Source organism: Telmatherina bonti (genome assembly GCF_933228915.1).
Source record: "Telmatherina bonti genome assembly, chromosome: 5".
Classification (NCBI taxonomy): domain Eukaryota; kingdom Metazoa; phylum Chordata; class Actinopteri; order Atheriniformes; family Telmatherinidae; genus Telmatherina; species Telmatherina bonti.
This window is the reverse complement of record NC_136623.1, coordinates 28,019,666-28,042,475: the sequence shown is the minus strand read 5'-3', so window position 1 is coordinate 28,042,475 and position 22,810 is coordinate 28,019,666. Positions and strand designations below refer to the sequence as shown.

At 38.2% G+C, this 22,810-nt stretch overlaps 1 protein-coding gene across 2 annotated transcripts in view; it reads right to left on the bottom strand.

Annotated features, from left to right (window-relative positions):
* LOC306756062 (ankyrin repeat and IBR domain-containing protein 1-like) overlaps nucleotides 1-22,810 on the bottom strand; it is a 34,316-nt gene that overhangs the window by 10,228 nt on the left and 1,278 nt on the right. Inside the window, exons 2-17 of one of the 2 annotated variants that reach the window (XM_079240701.1) lie at nucleotides 21,294-21,573; nucleotides 19,888-20,188; nucleotides 17,736-17,918; nucleotides 16,761-16,878; nucleotides 10,780-10,979; nucleotides 8,170-8,258; nucleotides 7,945-8,089; nucleotides 7,192-7,358; nucleotides 6,251-6,339; nucleotides 5,367-5,497; nucleotides 3,736-3,870; nucleotides 2,895-2,981; nucleotides 2,528-2,594; nucleotides 1,635-1,780; nucleotides 482-660; nucleotides 237-288 (exon numbers count right to left, since the gene is read on the bottom strand). In XM_079240701.1, the coding sequence (XP_079096827.1) occupies nucleotides 237-288; nucleotides 482-660; nucleotides 1,635-1,780; nucleotides 2,528-2,594; nucleotides 2,895-2,981; nucleotides 3,736-3,870; nucleotides 5,367-5,497; nucleotides 6,251-6,339; nucleotides 7,192-7,358; nucleotides 7,945-8,089; nucleotides 8,170-8,258; nucleotides 10,780-10,979; nucleotides 16,761-16,878; nucleotides 17,736-17,918; nucleotides 19,888-20,188; nucleotides 21,294-21,481 (2,277 nt within the window). In that variant the 5' untranslated portion in view covers nucleotides 21,482-21,573. Of the gene's footprint in view, nucleotides 1-236; nucleotides 289-481; nucleotides 661-1,634; nucleotides 1,781-2,527; nucleotides 2,595-2,894; nucleotides 2,982-3,735; nucleotides 3,871-5,366; nucleotides 5,498-6,250; nucleotides 6,340-7,191; nucleotides 7,359-7,944; nucleotides 8,090-8,169; nucleotides 8,259-10,779; nucleotides 10,980-16,760; nucleotides 16,879-17,735; nucleotides 17,919-19,887; nucleotides 20,189-21,293; nucleotides 21,599-22,810 lie in introns of both variants that reach the window. The other variant, XM_079240702.1, reaches the window with a different exon arrangement.

Below are 22,810 nucleotides of genomic sequence, written 5' to 3'. Positions count from 1 at the left end.
AATTTGTTTCATAAATGGGATGAACTGAGCAGTACAATATTCATCTGCAAGACTAACAAAGCTACTCTAGTGGACTCTAGAAACAAACTATGTAAAGCTGGAAAATGGTATGCCGCCTTGAAGAGCACCTTATAAAAAGACATAACATGTAAAAAAACAAAACAAAACAACACATGTTGACTTCATTTTTAAGTGTGGAGTTGATGCAGCAGACATTTTAATCAGTAAATAATTACCTCAGGTGATGCAAATCCTAAATATTCCCAGTCCCACGTTCCACCAGCAAAACTGGAAGCAAGAGACAAGAGAGGCACTGCTGTTAGTTTGACTGATAAAAAGCCAATATCTTTCTTTTGTATATTTGTTTTCTTTCCCACTTTACACAAATTCAAAATGCAGTAATATTTGACAAGATCTTTAGGTTTAGTTTTGGATTGTTTTGGTAAAGAATTTCTGAGAAAAATATTGAGTCTTTCTTCACCTGCGCCTGGGGGCCTCAGGAGAGTCATTGGGGGCCACTCCCCTGGCTACAGAAGCCAGGAACTCCTGCCTCTTTTGCTGTACAAGACACGCTGCACGGATGATCTTGTGGCGTGGTGTCCGCAGGTACGGCCTGTTAACCTTTTGTGCCAGGTCCTCAGTGACCATTTCCAAGTCGGTCTGAGGACAGACAAACAGAAGAATGTACCAGAAAACTACGTCAGCTGTTATGTTACATATGACTGAAAAAAGAGAAGAAAAACAAAAAGCAAACATTGTAAAGCATGAATTGTATCAAGATAGCATGTGATGAATCTGCCGCATCATTGAGCAGAGATACTTGTTTACGCTCCTGTCAGACTCCAGACACAGAAAAGGGGTCTGATAAAAAATAGAAACAAGCAGATTTCTTTAATGTCCAGTGTGGCCAGAATCTTTTAATGGGTATCTAGCTTTTGTGCTGCTCCAAACAGCATGCTTTGTATGTTTGTAACCGGCAGGGTAGGAGACAGTTAATGTTTTACCCTGGGGACTTCCACCACAATCCTCAGACAAAATCTAACTGTTTGGCTTATTCTGTGCCGAAGCTTTCGGGGGTTTTTTGGACAGTGACTGGCTATTGAACTTTAGATGTACCAATTCAAGCTCACTCAGCAAACATTTGAATAACTGACTTTAGGGAAGTGCACATTGCTTGTCCCATTCATAGAAGCAATATTAGACACATCCCCTCAATGTAGTGAACATCTGGCATTTTAGGAGACACACACAAAAGTAAATCCCTCTTTAGAGGGAGAGGCCATTATGTTCCCAAACTTCAGTATGTTTAAAGACATAAAAACTACCCCAAAGGATAAACTACTTTTAAATCAAAAGTTACTGAATCACCTTTAAACATGCATTAGATTTAGTTAGATCTAGCAGGTCTAACATCCAGTTATTTTGCAGTATGTGTGAAACTGTAATATAAAAGGGGAATGTATATCCTCTTCTATGCTAAAGATTATGAATTATTAAATCCATGTTTAACTAAAAGCTGTGATGTGGAGGTATTACTGAGCCAGATGGTGAAGAGGTAGAAAGCTTTAATGGTCCATATAAAACACAGACTGTGGTGAACATTTGTCTTTCTTCTCAGTAAGTAGTCTTGAAACCTGCATAAGCTCATAGATCTCCTTCTTTGTGCTTTTGGGCTCCAGATAGAACCCATAAGGATAAGAGCACTTGAGGATGCGGCGAGTCTTAAGCAGTTCCAGGACTGCGTCTTCAATGAACGTAGTATCAGGTGGGCCTCCTTCCCCTAAGATAGACAGGAAAGAATCAGATGACACAAAAAATCCCTTAATTACTTTACTTTAGTTCAATAAATCCTGAACTGAAGAAGAGTACCTACATTCGTTTTAGTATAATGAAACTGTTGAATTATTTCTGTGATGTCTACATTGAGAGAATCGAGAACTATGCTGACTTTTACAGACTTGTGAAAGTAAAACTCTCATGTATCCTGCTCCATCTGTAACCTACTCATGTTAATTAATCTCTTTCTTATTTGCTTTTTCTTTTGTTTAAATAAATTTCTTTCTTCTGTTTAAATGATTTCTTTCTTAAATGAATTTCTTTGTTTTTGAATGAGGCATTTTGGTTTTTAAATCTAAAATAAAAAACAAAAAGAGCATAAGTATCTTAAGTGTAGAATTTTACGTTTAGATGTTTATATATCTACTATAACCACTGAAAATGCAACTAAGTAGAGTGGTGATGTGCTTACATACTGTAAGTTAAACTCTCATGATACCTTAAATGGTGTGTATCAGAACAATATAGCTTTTTGCTCAAAAATGAAGTACTTTTAAAGGTTACTTACAAAACAAAGTTTTCTAATCATTAAAAGTCATCTAACCTCCAAAATATTACAACTCTTACAAATAATACCTCTGTGTTTTCTGAAATGTGCCAGCTTTACAAGACTCAAAATCCAAGGACTAGATTAAGTTGCAGCTAAATGTGTAATAAAGATGGACACCTTCACAGTAAACTGAACACTCACTTCCACTCAAAGCTCGACTGAGTTGCTCCATCTTCTCTTTGGCTGTTTTTAACAGGCGCTGCTCAAGCTATTGGGATTAAAACGGAAGGTTTTGTTATTGAAAAATGCAATGTTAGGAATTTTGCTCAGGAAAATAATAAGTTTTCATCATTTAAATAAATTAACAGCAGTGAAGGTGCAGACTTTAATATTAAAAGTATGGATGATGCATAGACTGGATATACAATATTTGTAACATCTTAAAAATGAGCATATTAGAAGGAATGCCCACTCAGAGGACAAGTTCTTCCTGGCTAACTTCATTACATGACTCTTTGTGAAATATGCAAAGAAGATGTAGCTGAAAAGCAAAGCCAGCACTGTTTACCCGATAGCTGTGCTCATGGTTCTTGAAGCGTGTGTAGTAGTGCATGAAACGGTCAAGCTCCTGAAAGCTTTTGTGCTTCTTCTCTGCCTGCAAAGCCGTGACAAGACACAGTCACAGTTAATAAACTTCTGGGCACATTGTTCCCTCTCACTGACAAAGTGTAAATACTCTGGATGTGAGCAGTCATAGTCAGTAGAGGTGTAGGTATAAGCCATACTTGTGATTGGAAGGGGGTGTTAGAGCAGGCTAAGAATTTACCAATTTTAACCAATCATGAACAGTCTGAATGAATTCTGAGGTTTCTTTTTTAAAGCTTGGAATTACTGTTTTCTGGGCCCTTTTTCCCCCCTCTTACAGTGTATAAACCCACACTACATGTTCTCCTCTTGGCTGTCAATGGGTGTATTTGACTGGATAAATATACAGTTTGTCCACAAAATTTCTTAGACTACCTTTTAATCAAACACACAAAATTGGGGATTTTCTTCCCACTACTTCCATTATGTGAATAAATAAAGAACTTACATTAAATGTCAGGAAATGAGCACCTTTGCTGACATTACTGAGCTGTGGCACACTGTATTTATCGATTTGTTTAAAAATAGAGATTATTTAGTATTGCTTGAACATGTTTAAATGAAGAATTATAGAATGTGTGAAAATTAAACTACCTCAGGAAGATAGACTAACACAAAATCAGATAGTGTTTTAATTATTATCCCTTATCTGGTCCCTCTTATCACAACACTGATGGGAAATAGTTTAGATGTAGAACAGTGAACTGGGATAAAAATAGTAAACATAAAAAATCAGTGCCCAGTCCTCGTGTACCAGTGTGTACCTCTTCTGTCATCCCCTTCGACTGTTCCTCCACCTGTTGGATTACTTCATAACGAGTGCAACGATAGTAACCCCCTGTTGATGAGCTGTGCTTTTTCCACTCCTCCAGGCAGATCCAACAGAAGTCATATTTACACTACAGGGAGGGAAGAAAAAGAAACAAACTCCTTCTTTAAGTCTGGACAGTCAAGTGTTAATGCTTGTGATGCTATACTGAGGTATTTTAAATACTAAGACACAACTTGACTGATATTACAAAGCAGCGAACATGATTTACTACCGCTGAAAGAACTGGGATTCCTACATGATGTTAAGGTTAAGGAATTTCTTTACAATACAAAAAAAAAAAAAAAAATGGACCTAGACTATTTATGCTTGTCATCTGTTGTTTTGTTTTTTCTTTCAAAAAATTGTGGCTTTCTCCAGCAGACTAGGCTAAGTTTCTGAAAGGCAGCTGTTTGGTCTTCACAGTGAGTCCTTGTAGCCTGCTGCCACTGGTAGGCACTAAAACTACTAAAATCTGACGCACATTCAAGTCGAAGTGATTTCCATTTCCAAGCCACAAGTACTTCTGTCCGTGACGAAGCAAAAGCAAAGGCTGACATCGCTGTTGTCATGTCAACACAACTTCCATGATACTTTGAAAAACCAAAATGGTTTCTAAAAACCAGAATAAGGGGCTATAGTGGCAGCAAATGAAGGCGACAGAGACAACATGGGAAATGGAGAGACTTAAGAGGAAAACATCTGACACGCGACCAGAGAGAAGAAAATGGCAGTGAAAAGACAACGGTTCCTTGGCAACACTCAAACTCATGTTTCCAAGCAACAGGGGCAAAGCCATTTCTTACCAGGTAATAACAGGTCAAGAGGCTCAGCCCTCCGTGGCCTCTCAGCTTGTAAAGCTGCTCCATTCCTCCAGAACTAACCTCCATCTCTCATCAGCCTCTTTAACCAGTAAAGACAGCGACAGGGCTGTCACAGACCAAACAGAACCTGGCTCATGGACTGCAATGTCATTCTCAGTTCAATGGAGGCATTTCCTGACTCGCTTTACTCCCTTTTTCTTGTTTTAGAAATGCAGGGGGAGGTTTTTTTTTTTGTTGTTGTTTGATTTTATTTGGTGCTTCTTTTTGTTTTTCTCAAACCTCTGATTCTGCAAATCCGCTACCTTAAATCATTTTTCAGACTGTTGATTCAGAGAAAGACATGAACTGTCAGTTGAACATCTGTCATATGGATACAAAGAGATCCCTGAACCTCCCAGGAGAGGACAGGCTATTGTGGCCCACTTAGATAGAAGACCTTTTAATTGTATTTTAGGTTCTCTGTAAATACATTGTGTTTTCATATCTTTATTATTTTACTAGTTTCAAAAACATGTCCCACAAGACAAAGACAAAGCCACAGACCCGTACTGTACATGTAACTGCACATCAGTGCATAAACAAGACACAGTCTGCAGCATCTTAGTTGTCCCCAGTAGTACTCCATAGTAGTATACCATCTACAGCTTTTTCAAGCGCTTTAAGATACAAGAATATGTTAAGAGTTGGAAACCATGAGGTAAACCGGTAAAATTACAATATGCGATGGTGAGAGTGGTAAATAAAACCTCTCTGGCTAACTCACCTTTGCACACTGCATGTGATTGCAGCCCTCATTTTTCTGGATTGGAGATTTGCAGTTGGCACAGGGTTTAGAGTTGGTGAGCAACCATAAGCAGTTGGCTGCATCCTCATATGCTTCGCTAACACCAGCCACTTGAATAGGGATACAGGGAGGTAAACACAAGAAATAAAGGCATAACAAGCTCAAATGAGGATGACGATTACCACAGCATCAATGCAGACTACTGTACTCAATAGGTAATTATCCAGCCTGACTAATGTCTACTGTTTTATATACTTTGCCAATATCTCCCAAGACATGTATGTACCTGATCTCATCCACACACATCCACTCAAATGGAATAATTGGCTATTATCAAAGCACTTCTGATGTGACGTTTGAAATGCTAAGATAAAACAGAATGCCGTGAAATTGAAGGAGGAGATGGTTCCAACAAAATAATTGCTTTTATCTTTCAACTGTCACATAAATGAAGTGGCACTTAGGAGCAATTTGGGACATCTTAAATCATCTGTTACTTTGTTTACAGTCCAATTACTGCTTCTAAACATTGTGTAGTTCCACTGAATGGGCTGTTCATTTTAATTATTAATTCATCATCAAAATGGCAGATTTTAATTGGTAAACTATTAAATTGTTCGCCATTATTGTGGTCAAATTCTAGGCACTAAATCAAACACTTGCGTGTGGAAAAAAAGTGCAAGGTAGCAGAAACGGCTAATAAACTAAAACCTTCTGAGATCATTAACCACCTGATATTTTTATGTAGTTGCACTGATGCAAAGATCAGACCAGGAGATGGCAGAATAGATAGATGACAGTGTGTTGTTGTGTAAATTGTTTTATTACATATAATTATTCTATAAACCATTGTAAATACTCACATTCCTCTGGTTTCATCTCAGTGACTTTCTGGAGCCACAACTTCCAGGTATCGCAGTCACAGGGTTCATGGGCTTCACCTTGACACTCCCTGGAATACATACAGACAAAAAAGCTTGAAAAAGGGGGAAAATGACCTCGTCTTTCTTGAACAGACATGAAATAAAAAAATAAAAGATGAGCCCAGCAGCCATCGAAGTCCAATTGCAGATGCTTTATCAGCCATCAACCATCTTGGGCAAATTGGACTAATCTGCCAGTGAACTGCACGCCATCTTCAAGTTATGGGAATTATTATTAAGGTAAAACCTGCATTAGATATACTTTTCATTACAAAACCTTGTGATATTAAAACTCCCGACTGAACCTACCAACAACTCCCACAAAATCATACAAGAAATTAAAGTGCAATAAGGTACGATAATGAGAAAGAATTCATCACGGTGGGATAGAGGTTAGGTAACTTGGGAGGTAAACTGCAGGGAGAATGTGCAGGGTTATGAAAACAGCAGAAGGTGGAAGACAATACAGCATCTGTACTCCTCTGCCCTTGTATCTACTGCCAAGCTGCAACACAAAAGAGATTACACACAAGTAGCTGAACACAGAAAATGACTGAATGTTAAATTTGACTCAGCTTGCGACTTCCAAATGACTTTTGGCCATTTACATTTCCGGAAGTGCTTTTAACTTGACTGTGAAAATGTTTACTCTATTTGCAGGGAGAAAAGGCTTTTCAGTTGGTCTGAGCTCTGAAATTTTTTTTTTTTTTTTTTTTTAAATGACTGTTTTTGTTTGTTTTTAGATGCCATCATTATTATGAAATATCTGAAGTTTGATAGAAAAAAAAACTCTAAGACAATTTTTTTTTTACCTTTTCATGACAGTGAGGGACTTTCTAAATACAAAAAAGGAAAACATCAGTGAAATTAGGAACACTAACCAGCAGAAGAGATGGCCCTTTCCACAATCCACAGCAGGTGCTCGAAGTAGGGGAAAGCTCAGAGGGTCTGTCATAGATGCCCCAGGGCCGTGTGTGTTCAGCCGTACCGCTCTTTCACAGCCTGCCACAGGACACCAGCGAATTGCTGGATTGTTTTCCACAAACGCCTGTTACAGATGAAGCAAAGATCATTCCCATCAGTCAGTAGGTCAACAACACATCTGCTGACAGGGTCTGATGCTAATTTTAAGAGAATGAAATAATTGGGAAAGTTGAAAGACCTCTGTCTACAGAAATCACTGGAAAGGTCTTTTACACTTGAGTGAAATTCACTTTTTGAATATTACAAAGGTGCACATGTAAGTGAAGTGGGCAATTAAAATGATCCCCTACATGGTTGTGTGGGTGACCACAGAACTGTCCTGGGTTGAAAGTGCTGCCCTATTATCGTGACCCAAAAATGTGACAAAAGAAAGCTAAATATGACGCAGCTTTAAAAACACAAACTTATATATGGGACAAATTAAATAAAAAAGCAGTCATCTTTTTCTAGGTTGGATATCTTAGGACTTCCAATTAAGGAGCCACAGAAAAGGAGTTAAAAAAGGAAGAAAAAAAGACACTTATAATGTCATAACCAAGGTAAAGAAAGGTATTATTTACTGGTTATGTTTTTGTCCCAAACTACTATTTGAATATAAAGGGCCATGCTTTAAGTAGCTATAAGGGATGTTAAATAAATCCAAAATGTACCTTGATGTCAAACTGGAGATAGCGCTTGTCCATCTCTCTGGAAACAACACTTTCTATGACTTCCACTGGCACAAGCTGGTAACAGTCGTAGGCAGGACAAAAAATGTTGTGGGCTTCTCCCTCTTGGATCTTCAAATTTAGAAACCTAATAAATTAGAGAAAAAAGTGAGGGACTTTCTAAATACATAAAAAGAAAACATCAGTGAATTAAGAAGCAAGACTTACCCTTCCCAGCATGCTCTGCAGAATTCATGGTCACAAGACATGTCAACAGGTTCCTCGAAGACGTTGATGGAAGACATGCATATACCACACTGTGAGACGAAAGAGAAAGAATATAAATCGGAAACGCCTCACAGTATGTATATTTAAAATATCTAGACCAGCTTTAATCATAACTGAATCTGTTATCATTTTCAGAAGCACCTGTATTTAATCAATGTGTTGTTTTGCTAAAATTTTAGTTAACACTTCAAGTCTGCACTTCCTTTAAAAAATTATTCTATATAAAAGTCCATAGTTTGAAAATATGCTGACATTTTCCAAAAAATACTGTGATAGATGGTCTTTGCCACAGTGGATGGGAAAGTTAAGCCCTGATTAAGTGACTGTCTGTGTGACTTCACATCACAATAGCACAAGGTTTATGAGAAGGAGCTATGCTGAGTATATGACCTCTTCTTGTTACGTGGTTTGCTGAAGACATTTCTGCTAGCAGATCTGTTTTCTCACACCCACAGAAATATGAACCACAAACAAACATGGAAAAAAACACAAGAACAAAGAAAAGGCAGTGTCCTTCAACAATGCAAGTATTGATTTGAGAATGAGAAGAACGTGATATAATCAGCTGGAAGTTGTAAACAAGCCCTGGAGTGCACTCAGTCAATTTGAACAGTGCAGTTTCAAGTCATGCCTGTTCAGGGCCACAAGAGAAGGTAAAATCAGACAAATGTGTCCTTATTTCTCATAAAAATTACTGATGGATAAAGTCTGTCAGCTTTAGCAATCTTTCAACAAAAGTTTTCTTCACAAAACAAACTCAAATTACTGGAATTGAGTTTCCTCCATCAGCCGGTGAATCCAAGTTTATTCCCGTACTCATTTATAACATTTGTAAGTCATATGTAAGTCGCTTTGGATAAAAGCATCTGCTAAATGACTGTGGAATAGAATAGAATAGAATAACATATAGTGCCAGTCAAAGGTTTGGAAAAAGCTGATTCATTTTGACCAGAAGCTATAAAGTGTGTGTGTGTGTGTGTGTACCTTTGATATAACACAGTCATTTATTTGATTCCATCATGTTCGACAAAGACAGGCTGAATTTCATGCTTTTTCTGCCTATTTCTATGGTTATAGTCATTGGTCAATATAATAATTAATCTAGCACAACAGTTTTTTGTTTTTTATTAAGAAAAATATGTTAATATTAACTTCTGTTCTGAACTTTCTTAATCAGAAACTGCATTTCTCCAGGGACAAGAAGAAGAAATGTTGCTTGACTTTAAATTTGTGGTTCAGACCACTGAGATGCATATTAATGACTGCTAGGAGTATAATGTAAGGACATAATAAAATATTATGCAGATTTGGCAGATGTGAATTATTAAAATTCCAGAAATTCAAGGAAAACCCTTCAGGAAATATGTACTACCGGAGACAGTCAGTTTAAATAAACACTGCTGGGCAGTTTATGAGTACATTGCTAGGTTTTCAATTAGTCTGAATACTGCAATGCTGACAGGTCGCTCTTCATGTACTTAATTTCATGAATGGAAAAATAATGTGCTCCATGAGGGTACCAGGGTTATATTTTACAACCTCAGCCAAGGCGGAAGTCCTGTGTTTGGTGGCGCTGGTTTTGACTGTCTTTCTTTTTTGGAGAGATTGGAATATTTTTTCCATTAGAGCTTCTAACTACAATCCTTGGCAAAGAAAAAAATATAATGGCTTGGCAGAGGTCTGTACTCTCTTAGTGCTTCTAGTTTAATAGTCCTACTGATTCTACTGATTTTAAATTGAACAAACAAGGAAAAGCAGACTTCTTGTTGTTTTAGGCAAGTTATTTAACAACTTTACAAATTAGCTGAATAATGATAACCAAAATTGGTGGTTCTGGTACATGATCAGTCAAAACTTCCTTTAACTCGAGTTTCTTGGCATACAAATCCCGATGTAGGCTTTCAGTATAGATGAGGGACATAGAAAAACACACTGCTAAAATGTTTCACTGGGCAGAATTTCTCAGGAAAAGTAATTGTTAACATTCAACCAAATAAAAAAAAGAAAGGCAAGCATTTAAATGTCATGAATTAAATGAAATAAAATACAGATTGGCTAACTTTAATAGTCTAGTAAAGGGAAGAGTCAAATTTCAGCTTTAGAATTACTTTCCTTTTTATCCACAGGTGCCAGAAGCAGGTTCCATATGAAGCCTTTTTATTTCAGTAAGCTCAACTTTAACTTTTACTATCACAGTTAGGAAGTTACCCCCTGGACCAAATAACAAAACCTATTATCTCATAATTCTTTTTTCCCTTTCTCAGCAGTCTCTGAAAAAACTAATCTCTTCTGCAAGACTTCTGTGGAATGCATCTCCTCTGCTCACCATGAAGTCTGTTCAGGAAAGTACACACTCAACTTCTTCAAAAGGTAAAAAGAAATCTCTTCTTACCCACATTCTCCCGTCACTCTGCAAGCTTCTTAAATACTCTACAACAGTCAATAGTTTGTTTCACGGTGTTATGAACAGAAGCCCCATAACGAACCTTCTGAACCATTTATATTAGTGAGCCATCTGCATTGGAGACTAGGAAACATGACATTTCTCACCAGAGAAGAATCCTCATCTGCAGGCATGAGGCTGATTTGGTCTGGTGATGTCACAGAGGAGCGAGAGGTGCGAGGTGAGGGCAAGGTGTCCCATGCATTGTAGCCACTAGGGGGTGGGTTGGGCATCCGTACCCCTGAGCGTTGGCAGCACTCCTCTGCATTGCTCATCCAGGCCTCTAAAAGCTTCTCTCTGTCCCAATCTGATGCAAAAAGTAAAGACATGTGGTTAAAGAGAAAGACATACAAAGCAAATTTGAGAAGCTTGTGATTACTCCAAGCAGGAGCAGCAAGATTTCTTTCTACCTTCATAACCTTTTTAAGCCATGTTGACAAGATATACACACAATGACATAATGCTCCTCTGAATAATAACTTAGATCTAAAAAAAAAAAAAACATTAAAAAAAACAACAACACAGAAACAGAACTTTGTAATATTTTATAATGCAACATGGTTTGGCTTTTAATAGACATAGATGAAGAGCACAAGCAACAAGTTGTAACATTTCTACTTAACCTGTTAGAATAAAAACATGTTCTAAACAAAACTTCATTTCATTGACTAAAAATATTTTTTTTCACATCACCATGACTAGTTTACTGCCAAATCTATCAAAATCCATACAATTCCCTCTCCAGCTGCAACATTAAGCCTTTCAACAGCAAAGACCTGCTGCCACCTGGTTTTCTGTTTAAGAATAGCTGTTCAGTCTGACTTCACACCAGAACAAGTTTCAGAACTTTTCAGTATAAATCCTGAAAGACTTGTAGACTGTGCCTGAGTCCAAATATTCTCCCCTCTAAAAATAAGAAACATGACCCGGTCAACTGTGCAATTAGGACAGTTGACCGTTAGGACATTATCAGCCTCAAGACATACCGCACCACCAATCAAATACCTCAGACTCTAAATGACCTCATTTAGATAATGAATGTTGCAACAGTTCCCCCAATTTTCATTCAATTAAAACTGATCAATGGGTATGACCCTATCTTCATGCCTTGGGCCATTAACAAAAAAAAAGGAGTCTGAAATTAAAAGTGGTCACATTTAGTCTCAATGTTAAAAATTAGCTGGAAAATCTGGATAATTGTAAGAAGCACATAGACTGTCCAAGCAGGCAGCTCAACAGATAAGCAGGAAGGGGGAATAATTAAACTGAAACAACTCAAAAGTGTGGAAATTTGTGAAGGTTTTCACAACCAATGAATGATATTCCAACTCCTGGAAATGAACAAAAATCCTGACATGGTCCAGATTTCAAAGTTAGTACTTAAAGGGAAGCATATATAGCACCATTTTTTTTATAGACTCTAATTTAATTTCTCAGACCTTTTTCACACAGCTCAACAGTAAAATATGGTTTAAAACATTTAAAGTTAGTCAAACATTCCCTGTGGCCATGCAAAGTGAATATATTTTAACAACTGGTGGCTCAAAATAGCAAATTAAATCTCAACTGTATTAAGACTCACTAGCAGGCTTACAGCAACACTACAGTGAAATAGTTCTGACCATTCTGACAAACAAAAGGCTGTTAAAGTTGCAAACTACTTTCCTTTGTTAACTTATTTACAAACTCACTGTCGCCAGGACATCACTTGTGACCGAGAAGAAATAAGTGTCATCCATCTGCTGAGCCAACAGCTACATTTAGATGGAGCCAAATATACCCACTGCAACTGGTTTGAAAGCTCTATCAGAATGAAGACGATACATATACACACCTCATTCTGAATGAAAACTAATTCACTGGACCACGGCACAAAGTTTGTTTTTAATCCAAACTGTAGGAGCAGGTGTCAAGCTGCTGCCTGAATGTTTGTCAAGTTTGTAGACCTCTCCATCTTTGATAAATCCCATTATGGAAACATTTTTCTGCACGTCAGACAGGAAAATTCTGCTTACATGTTAGTGCATGTGCACACCAAATCAGAATGGATTTGATCCCATGTAAACAGCAGCTCTGAATTCTTAAATTGGGATGATTTCAAACCAAATGACGTAAAAGTCGCCATGTAAACGTGGCTACTGTTTCATTAAGTTTCTGATAAATTTATTTGATCCTGTGTTGCATTTATTTTTCATCAACATCTTGTATTGATATTGGGAGAAGCCATTAGATTGTTGCACAAAGTTTTCTCCAACACATCCATGAGATTCTCAATGGGGTTAAGGTCTGATTCAGATTCCTTTATTTTCATTCACCATACCCTCATAGATCCACTGTAGAACGAGATTACGATGCACAACAAAACAGATTGGATAAGCACTGACAATAAAGACTAAAAGAATAACAGAGTTTAAAAAAAATTTGTCTCCCACTCTTTCACACTTTGAGCACGATGAATGTTGGCAGTGTCATCTTGGAATATGTGTGTGCCACCAGGGAAGAAAAAAAGTCCACTGAGGGACAAACCTGCTCTTTCAGCAAGGTAGTCTGTTGACCTCATTCTTTGGGCACATAATATTGCAAACCTAAAGCTTGTTACAAACTCCATTAAAAGCAAGCTCTTTGTTCTTTCTGTCAACAAGGGGGGGGGGCTTACTGCATGGGGGGGTGTTTATGTGCAATGAACCATTAACCCAGTTATTTCATGTTTAACAAGAAATGCCATCCATGGAAGGGCGGGCTTGTGCATGCAACAGGATACATGTCTTTGAATGCGACACATTTGTATTTCACATTTCCATACTTCCTTTCCACCTTGAGCAGGTGTTCAATAAACCTGTCCACTCAATCTCACATCAGCAAAAATGCATTTTTCCACGATAGTGGCACCCACTTCACTTGTCTGACTGATTACACACTACCTCTTAGAACCCCCAAGAACAAAGTTTTGCCCAGCTGATGTATCGAGAACAAGCCACCAGATGTCCTTAAGGCTTAAATCTTACCAACTGCAGCAACCCCAGATCACAGCGCTGCCCCCACAGACAGTAGGCACTAAACATGATGGTTATATCACTTTATCTGCCTCTCTTCTTATCCTGATGCTCCCATCGCTCTGGAGCAGGGTGAATCTGGACTCGTCAGACCACATGACCACCTTCCACCTTCCTGGGGCGGCTGTAGCTCAGGAGGAAGAGCAGTCGTCCATCAACTGACTAAAATGCCGAAGTGTCCTAGGGCAAGACATTGAACCGCCCAGTGAATGGGTGAATGTGACAAGTAGTGTAAAGCACTTTGAGTAGTCTGCATGACCAGAAAAGCGCTATATAAGTACAAGTACAAGTCCATTTACTATTGTTCCAGGTGCTCCCCAGCAAATTGAGGCCTTTTTTCTCCAGTTAGCTTCACTGATCAGTGGTTTTCTTATGGCTACACACAGCTAGTTAGTCCCAATCCCTTGAGCTCTTTTCTGCTCTTACTTTCACTATTAAACCCAGGCCTAAGTTCTACTATTGTTTTTTTTTTTTTTTTTTTTGCTTTCCACCAAGGATTTAAGCAGATCACAGATCACAACAGGAACTACATTTCTTCCTCAAAGATGATGGTTTCCCTACTATCTTTCAGTTTATCCTAATGTGATGGACTGTTCTTAGCACAATTTTAGAAGTTTCAACAACGTCTTAAATGTTTTCTCTGCTTGACGCATGCCAATGATTTGACCCTTCCTAAAAGGATTGACGTCTTTTCCATGACCACACGATGTGTCTTTTTACATGGCTGTTTAAGATTCAAGAAGCTACTGATTGTATGAGTTGGGGTTAAATAGCTTGCTGGCCGCTGAAAGACCATCACCTACCTAAATCCAGGTAGTGCCTCTTTTTGTTTAACCAGGCAGTGTATATTTACTTTGAAAATCATTACATAAGCAATTGCATGCCACCATTTTTCCTTTCTTATTCAGATTCACATCCCTGTCAGCAGTCAGGCTGCTGCACTCGCTCAAAGATATCATTCAAGTCCATCGCTACTTGGTAAAGATGGTTGTCTGCAAATGTGGAGCTTGCCCACAGCAGCATGAGCTATTCCTTCTCTGTGTGTTTGCATTTTTCTTGAGAATTCTTGAGGGATGTGAAAAGGTTTGAATGTTGCAACAGAGTTCTCAGGTTGCAATAGTGTCACTCAGGAAGCCTCTTTGCTTTCTTTATTGATTCCTGGTATCTGTATATATGGAGGTGAGGGGCTGTTGTAGCCTGCGTGTGTCTGGGCTGTTTAGCAAAGAGAAAGAACAAGAGGCTGAACAGATGTGTTGCATGCACCAGTTTTAAAATCGCTTGGCTTCCTGTGTGCTTCAGGATTGTTTTTAAGATTCTTTTACTTGTTTATAAATGTCTTAATGGTCTTGGGCCTTCTTATTTATCCGACCTTCTTTTTAATTATGAGCCTTCACGGACCCTGAGGTCTTCTGGTACTGGCCTTTTAGTGGTTCCTAAAGTCAGAACTAAGACATACGGTGAGACCTCTTTCCATTGTTATGGTCCTCGACTGTGGAACAGCCTGCCAGAGAGCCTCAGGGCCGCGGAGACTGTTGATGTTTTTAAGAAGAGGCTCAAGACACACCTTTTTAGCTTAGCATTTAATTGAATTTTATTTTACTTTATTTACTTATCTTAATTTACTTCATTTATTAATTCATTTATTTTTAAATTGTTTTATTAGATTTCTTATTTTTAATACATTATTGTGAAGTCCTTCTATGTATATATGTATATTTTCTTTTATTGTTGCTCTTATTTCTTACTGCTTCTTAAGGTTATTCATCTTCTGGTTTTAACTCCAGTGTTTTCCTTATGGGGATCCGGCACGCTGAGGGCCCTGCCTGTTTGGTCTGGGGGCTGTTGTCATGATGACCGCTGCTGTTTGGGTGGCGCGAGGTCCACCACTGCAGCTTCACGGCTGCGGGGTGGCCCCGTTGCTGCCTGGTAGTTGTGTGATTGCTGTGGCAGCGACCCCTATGAGCATGCGGGGGACTGGCTCCTGGTGTGGATGTATCCTGAGGTATTGTTTCCTCACATCAGCACCAAGTCAGAATTTTTATCACTTACTTAATGTTTTTAGTTGTTTTATTAACCAGAATTCAGTTAAAGAGACAGTATTCAGGGAATGATGTTTTTCGGGGAATGTGGGTGTGGGGGGGTTCTTTGTTCTATGTCCTTGTGTGTGTGTGTGTGTGTGTGTGTGTGTGTGTGTGTGTGTGTGTGTGTGTGTGTGTGTGTGTGCGCGTGTGTGTGTGTGTGTGTGTGTGTGTGTGTGTAAAGAGCTTGTGTCTATTATTTTTAAATGCCTTTTTATCCACCGTTTGTTTTAATCCTTATGACTTGATTTTATCCTTTAAAGCACTTTGTGTTGCCTGAGGCATGAAAAGTGCTCAAGAAATAAAGTTTGATTTGATTTGATTTGATGCAGCTCAACAGTGAAATTTGTATTCAATATTTTAAATAACATGTATTTGTCAAATAAATTTTTAAAAAAACTGCCCTGCTTTCACACGGCGCACCCTCTCAGCCCCCTCATTTGAATACATTTCTGAATTAAATAATAAGACTGTTCACCACAAGTAAACTATGAAATATAGTTCTGTGACATGGAGAAAAGGGTGTGGATGTCAAAGTCTTGCAAATGATTAATGAGGCACCTAAGAAGTCGAATTTTCATAATAGGGTCATCAACTCGCTCCGACTACTGCAGGTGTAAAAGTACATCCATCCATACTCAGAAAATAATCACACACATTTAATAAAAGACATTTGATGTCCATAAACTGCTTTTTTTTTTATTTCTACAACATTAATGGATATTTTAGTTGCAGAAATAAATAAAGTTGGGAAAAAAGAAAAAGCCAGCTACCCTTTATCTGTGGATGAAATAAAAGAGGATCGAAGCTAATGTCAATGGAATGTGCTTACTTTTTCACATGACTCTACATGGTATTTGTTTAAACCACTAAGCTGCCAGGACAACTCTGCTGCTCACCAACAGCAGACACACACCTCTTATCTGTGTCTTCATGTGTGAATGTGTTTTATCATACCATGGGCACGTAGCAGTGCTTCTGCTGTGAAAAGTGGGGCTTGCAACATGTCAGCTGTCTCCACTATGAGCATGTCCTTCAGTCTTCGTAGATCCTGAGGCCGCAAGCCCTCGTACAACTTGAGAGGAAAAAGGTAAGAACAGGAATAAAGTTAATAACAGAATGGGACAGAAAAATGGGTTTAAAAAAACAACACAGGACAGAGAAATGTCAAAGTAAAAGGAAAGACAAGAGATTAAATCAAGGGAAGAGATGGGTGTAAATGCAGCTGGGTGTCAGCAGATAAAAATACTGAGGGAAACAGAGAAGAGAATAATAGTACAGATACTGTCAACAATTGCTGAGGCATGACTTAGCCAGGTCAAAGAGTTATTAATGGAGCGATGCTGATATGAGTCACATGCCTGGTGCCAGGTTGCTCTGTGTGGCTAATTTTTTGTGTTTTTGAATGTGTGTCTGTCTGTGTGTTCAGCCAAAGCATCTGCAAGAGAAAAATTTCAATACCTTCAGGAACGTTTTATACAGTAAAATCAAAAGCAATTACTTGGAAAGATTTAGTCCATTAGTTTTTGAATAGATGTGGGAACTAGAAACCTCTCTGAGAGTTGAAATCTCTTACTTCATTCTTATAATATGTCAGAATACACCTTCTGTTCATTACTTGCATTGCATTGCTGAGAAATCAAAAGCTGATCACAGGAAAAATGACAACTTGAGGATTGTTATATTCAAAACGACCATTTCACACGACAAAAACATGTAGACATCAAGTGTAAAGTTTAAGCCAACTTCAGTTATCAAAGATAGCTTACTTAGAAACAGCAAAACTAAATCAATAAAATATTTTTATGAAATTCAGTTAAGATTTTCAAACATACAGAGAAATCAAAGTTTGGCTTTGATAATGTTGTTAACCACATGGGAAAGCTGTCAAACTGGAAGCTTCACATTCACTGCCCATGTGGTATTTTGTACCTCTCTTCGGTCGAGGGCTGCATACTCTGCTTCTATACCCTCCGCCTCAGGGGCAAGAGAGAAGACCATCTGCGACTCCAGGCAAAGGGCCAACTCCTTGTGGTGCTGCTTCTCTGCACAGTCACATGGAGTCTCGCGATTTTCGTTCTCAGCAAACAGGTCCGCTTCTCTGCCCACCAGTAACTAAGCAAGTGGAAACAAGAAGAAAAAAACTGCCTTTACATAAAGGGGCGCACGTAGCATTCTGAAATATGTGCTGAATGTTACACCTGCAAGGATAAAAACGGCTGCAAAAAAACCAATTGTGTATATAATTACTATCTGTGTTTATCAGGATTCATTCAGTTGTTGAAGAAATGTGTGAGGGAACAATGTAATACACCTTTTTTTTTTTTTCTTTTTAGGGACAACAGGAAAATGTGCCAGTTTGCAGATCTGCTCAAAACCAGTTTACATGCAGCATTAACTACAGAATATATCATAAAAAGCACAAATACACTCAATTAGATCCAGTTAAGAAGGAGGTCGTTCATCTCACAGTCTTTTAATGGCTACCCATGAAGTGAAGTATTTCGATGCATTTGAAGGAGATGAAAAGGTATGATGGCGTTTTGCATGTTACGCACGTCGTCCTATTTGGGAACAGTTTGGAACAGCATCTTCCATTAACTTGCAGGAGGTTTCAGAGTTGAATTTCATTCCATCTTCATTCTTAAATGATCGAACAAGCTCATCTTTAATGGCTGCAGCCATCTTCCACTGAGCCGGGGTCTTACTTACAGAGATGCCCTGTGTCCATTAGTGGTCCGGTTGCCATTTCATCCACCTGCTCCATCAGGAATCAATCTCATTTTACTTGTCCATAAAACATTTTAAAGTATGGTCTTTTCTTAGGCTAAATTTCGGTGCATTGACTATACTTCTGGATACTTGAAGTAGATTGCAGCCCCTGAATTTGGTGGTACTGGAAAAGAATGACTTGCTGGTAGAGTTATGTTCATTTTTTTTACCAAATCCTTTTGTAACTAACGCCAACTTTTCAATACCTTAAGCTTTTTAGTACACAACTATTTGGAACAAAATCTTCAGTCAGTGTTTACATCTTGGGTTTTTCACCATTTCAAGAATGTGAACTAGTGAAATTACTTAAAAAATGTGCTTCCTGCTTCTGAGACTGACTGAGCTCCTTTAAGAAAACCAAAGATGTCCATTTATGATTTCTTGCCCCCTTCAATTTTGCAAAGTTTGTATAAAAAGTTCAATGTATGGATTCTGTGTCTCCTAACATTCCAGCTTTACCAATATTGTCCTTTCCACTAGACCCCTGCTCCTTAGTAACAGCTTTCTTTGGACGATTGGGGGGGGCTTTTACAATATTAGATAAGGGGTTTAAATACTGCTGTTCATCGTTGTACGTGCCATCATATGGATTTCAGGGAAATTTTGAATGAACACAATATTCTAAAGCAACAAAATGATATAATTATGTATCATTAAAATGAATCACACTGTGAACTGCAATTTGATCATTTACAATTAACTGTGCAGCCATAGCTGAATTCATCCGATAGATGTTATTGCTTGCATACTGTGTACTGAATCCATCAAAGGGATTGCACAATTACACTAGATGGTTCTTTTTCTTTCCTGAAGCACCAATGGAGGCACTAGCAATGTTGTTTTATTCTGCGCAGCACCAATAAAGAAGAATATTATATTAAAATTAGACTTAGGTTTCACTAAAGGAACAAATTGAAGTCCATTCATTTATTCAACTCTTCAGTGTGATGAAACACTGATTTAATAAAGATGCACTTTGCTGCACATCATAATTTGCTACATAGAGCATGTACAGCTTCAACCTGTAATGTAAGCATATACATTATTGTTCATTATCCAGCCTCATGAAATCTAACACAAGGCTACACACACCAGGAGCGATCCCACAATTATTTATGGTACAAAAGGGCAGATTTTTAATAACTGGCGTTGACATCAGGGTAATTTTGACATCCTTTATCTTCCTTTTGTTCAAATTACTCTGTCTTTGTGAGGCCCACAAGTTTCCATATACAAAGCCTTTAATCTAAGCCCAAAAATATCATAGTAGAGTTAATTCCATGAAATTATCTAAAGAATTTTGCAAACTCACCTCAACACATGTTTTCATGCCTGAGGCAGAGGCATAGTGTAAACAGGTGTTTTTCTTGTTGTCTGTGGCGTTGACATCAGCCGACTCATATTCTCCGTGGTCTAACTTTGCTCCTGTCCACGACAGAATGATCTGCAAGCATTCTGCTCGGCGCTGTTCGTCCTCATATGGCCGTGAGATCCGTGGGTGCAGCACCCCTTCTGAGGTCAGGATCTGTGGTCCCATGCAGAGAAGGTGCAGAGATGTCTCATTGTGCACATTACGCTTGTTAGGATTGCCATCTTTGCTTAGTAGAAATGACCTAAAAATAATAAAGAAAAAAAGAAAAAAAGAAAAGAAAAAAATGAATTTCTGGGATATGGCCCTCGTAATGTCTTCCAGATTCCCTTACACCACATGTCTGAGATAGAAAAAAAGATTACGCTACGTTTTCATTTGTATAAATTATCAATCAATTAAATCATTGAAAAGCATAGTACTGAGAAAAGGACAATTCTGATCATTTGATGACTAAAAATCCTTTTAATGACAAATTATTTCATTGGGTCAAAATAAGCCCAGAGGACAACACAAGATGTTAAGGTCACATACTGGCTAAATGTCAACATTGGGGTTAGACAGCTAAGTAACTCACAAGGATTTACCTATTTTGTGTGTGCATGTACAGGTCTGTAAAGTCTTTTCCTTAAACTCATTTTCGGGTCATTATATGATTTTATTCTAACGACACTTTATTGCAAATTTTAGCCTTTCACAAAAAAAATGGATGTCACCAAGAAATTGGTAACATTTTCTTTCAACGTATATAACGATATGAGCTACAGAGCAGCTGAACATGGAAATTTGTTATATCTGAAACAAAATCCAACGTATATACACATAAAATACAGTAAAAGAAACCCAGACACAAATACACCATGTGATACAGTTAGAAAATTTGTCACTTGGATTGTTTGTGGTTTATGTGGACATCAGGTACATTTTACAACCAGCCAGGTAGGAGTAGCATGTAATGTAGGGAAAGAGTGAAGCCTGAGTGGGAGAAAAGATGATCATATGCAAGGTTGTTAGCTTGTGAGATGGGAAGCTCTTGGAACACCATTCTATCCCAACCCAGCATGCTGCATTCCTAAGAGCAGATGGCTGTGTGGAGGGGACAGATGGGACAGAGACAAAACATAAAAAAAGGTCTTTTATAAAAACAGCAATAGCTCATCAGTGCTAGAAATATGAAAAACAACTTAAATGACAGGTGACGCAAAGCTATAGCACAGATAATTAACTCCTCATTTGTTACCCTCCATCCCTCCTTGCTCATCACAATAGTAAAGAAAAAAAAAAAGTACATGACTTAATGTAAAAAAATTATACCTAAATGTTTGATTTCACCTGGCTCGTAATCTGACCTGAGTAGGCGTATCATGGCATGTCGGGCAGCATAGTGCAGCGGAGTGTTGTGCTGGTAGGATTCGCCATACGTTGAGTTTGGATCCAGAGCCTCCTTGAACTGTGGGTTGCTCTCATAGAGTTGGCCGGCCAACACCTCGTCCCCATTCATGAGAGCCTTTCGGAACTTGGTCGCCGTGTTCCCCATTACTTATGATGAGAATAAGCTCCGACTGACGCAGCAGCCTTTTAGCTCTTCTTCAAGCAACTGAAGTCAAATAAGCCAGCATGTTGCATGTCCTGAAGAACAGAAGAGTTGCATGTCCTGAAGAACAGAAGAAATAAACAACCATTAAATCCTTTATACTTGCTTCTGAGTCCAGCAAGGCCTCGCTAGCGAAGAACTGGTCACAGCAATTCCATCCTCAGAGTTACTTAGGCTTCTCTGCAACAAGCGCCAGCGTACTGTAAACACCTCCTTGTGTTTTTCTCTTTTTTTTTTTTGTCTTATTGCTTTGCATAACTGAACATAGTGGGCACAAAGCTCACACAGAGAAAAAAACAAGACTTCCTCTGGCATCACCAGGAGCTTCCGCCTCTTTATGCCAACACTGCCCATCCTACTGAGGCCAGGACTCACTGTAAAGCAAGATGAAGAATAACATGCAGCGAGTCAGCATTACGCTTCCGCCGGAGCACCATATGGTCATGACAGTTGGGGCAAAAGTGACGCTTTCATGTACTGGTCAGATGCAGTACAAATGATATATTTTTAAAAATCCCATCATATTTTGTGCTATATGACTGTTATGATACTATTATTATTACGGCTGTGACAATATGCTGTTGTCCCGATTCGATTCCGATGTTTTTGGGTGCCGATTCGATTTAAATTGCGATTCTCACAATTATTCGATGTTGCTTATTTTTGTAGATTAAAAACAACAACAAAAAATGTACAAAACCTTTTTTTTGCTCATCATTTTTCTTGATTTCAGTTAGGAAAAAACAACATAGTAGCCAGATCATCATTCTGCTGCTATAATGCTCAATAAGACAAGTAAAAAGGGGAATAAACAATGGCAAAAAAATTATAATGGATTATTTTTATTTATTTGAACAAAAATCGATTTTTAACAAAAACATTTTAAAATTGTAAAGCAAAAAATCCCAATATTCGATTTTTCCAACCTCTAATAATTATAATTAGGAACTTTTGCTCAGAGTGGTTTTGTTACACATTTACTAATGTATTTACTGGTGATATTTCCCTCAAGTTTAATACTTATGTCCTGGGTGGCACCATCTCTGAACAAGAACTAATCTGTGCACCAAACTGTTGTTTCTTTCTTTTAATCTTTAACTATTTTTACAAACAACTTTATCCTAAGATGGGAGAAAACTGGCAGAAGAGGCACTGAAACATGTAGTGATAGACCAAAATGAGGATGTGGGAGGGATCTGTGGCTGCCAGGAATGTTCATATAAACATTGACCAGGCTGTTTCATTCCCAAGTTAGGATGTGAGCATGGTGGA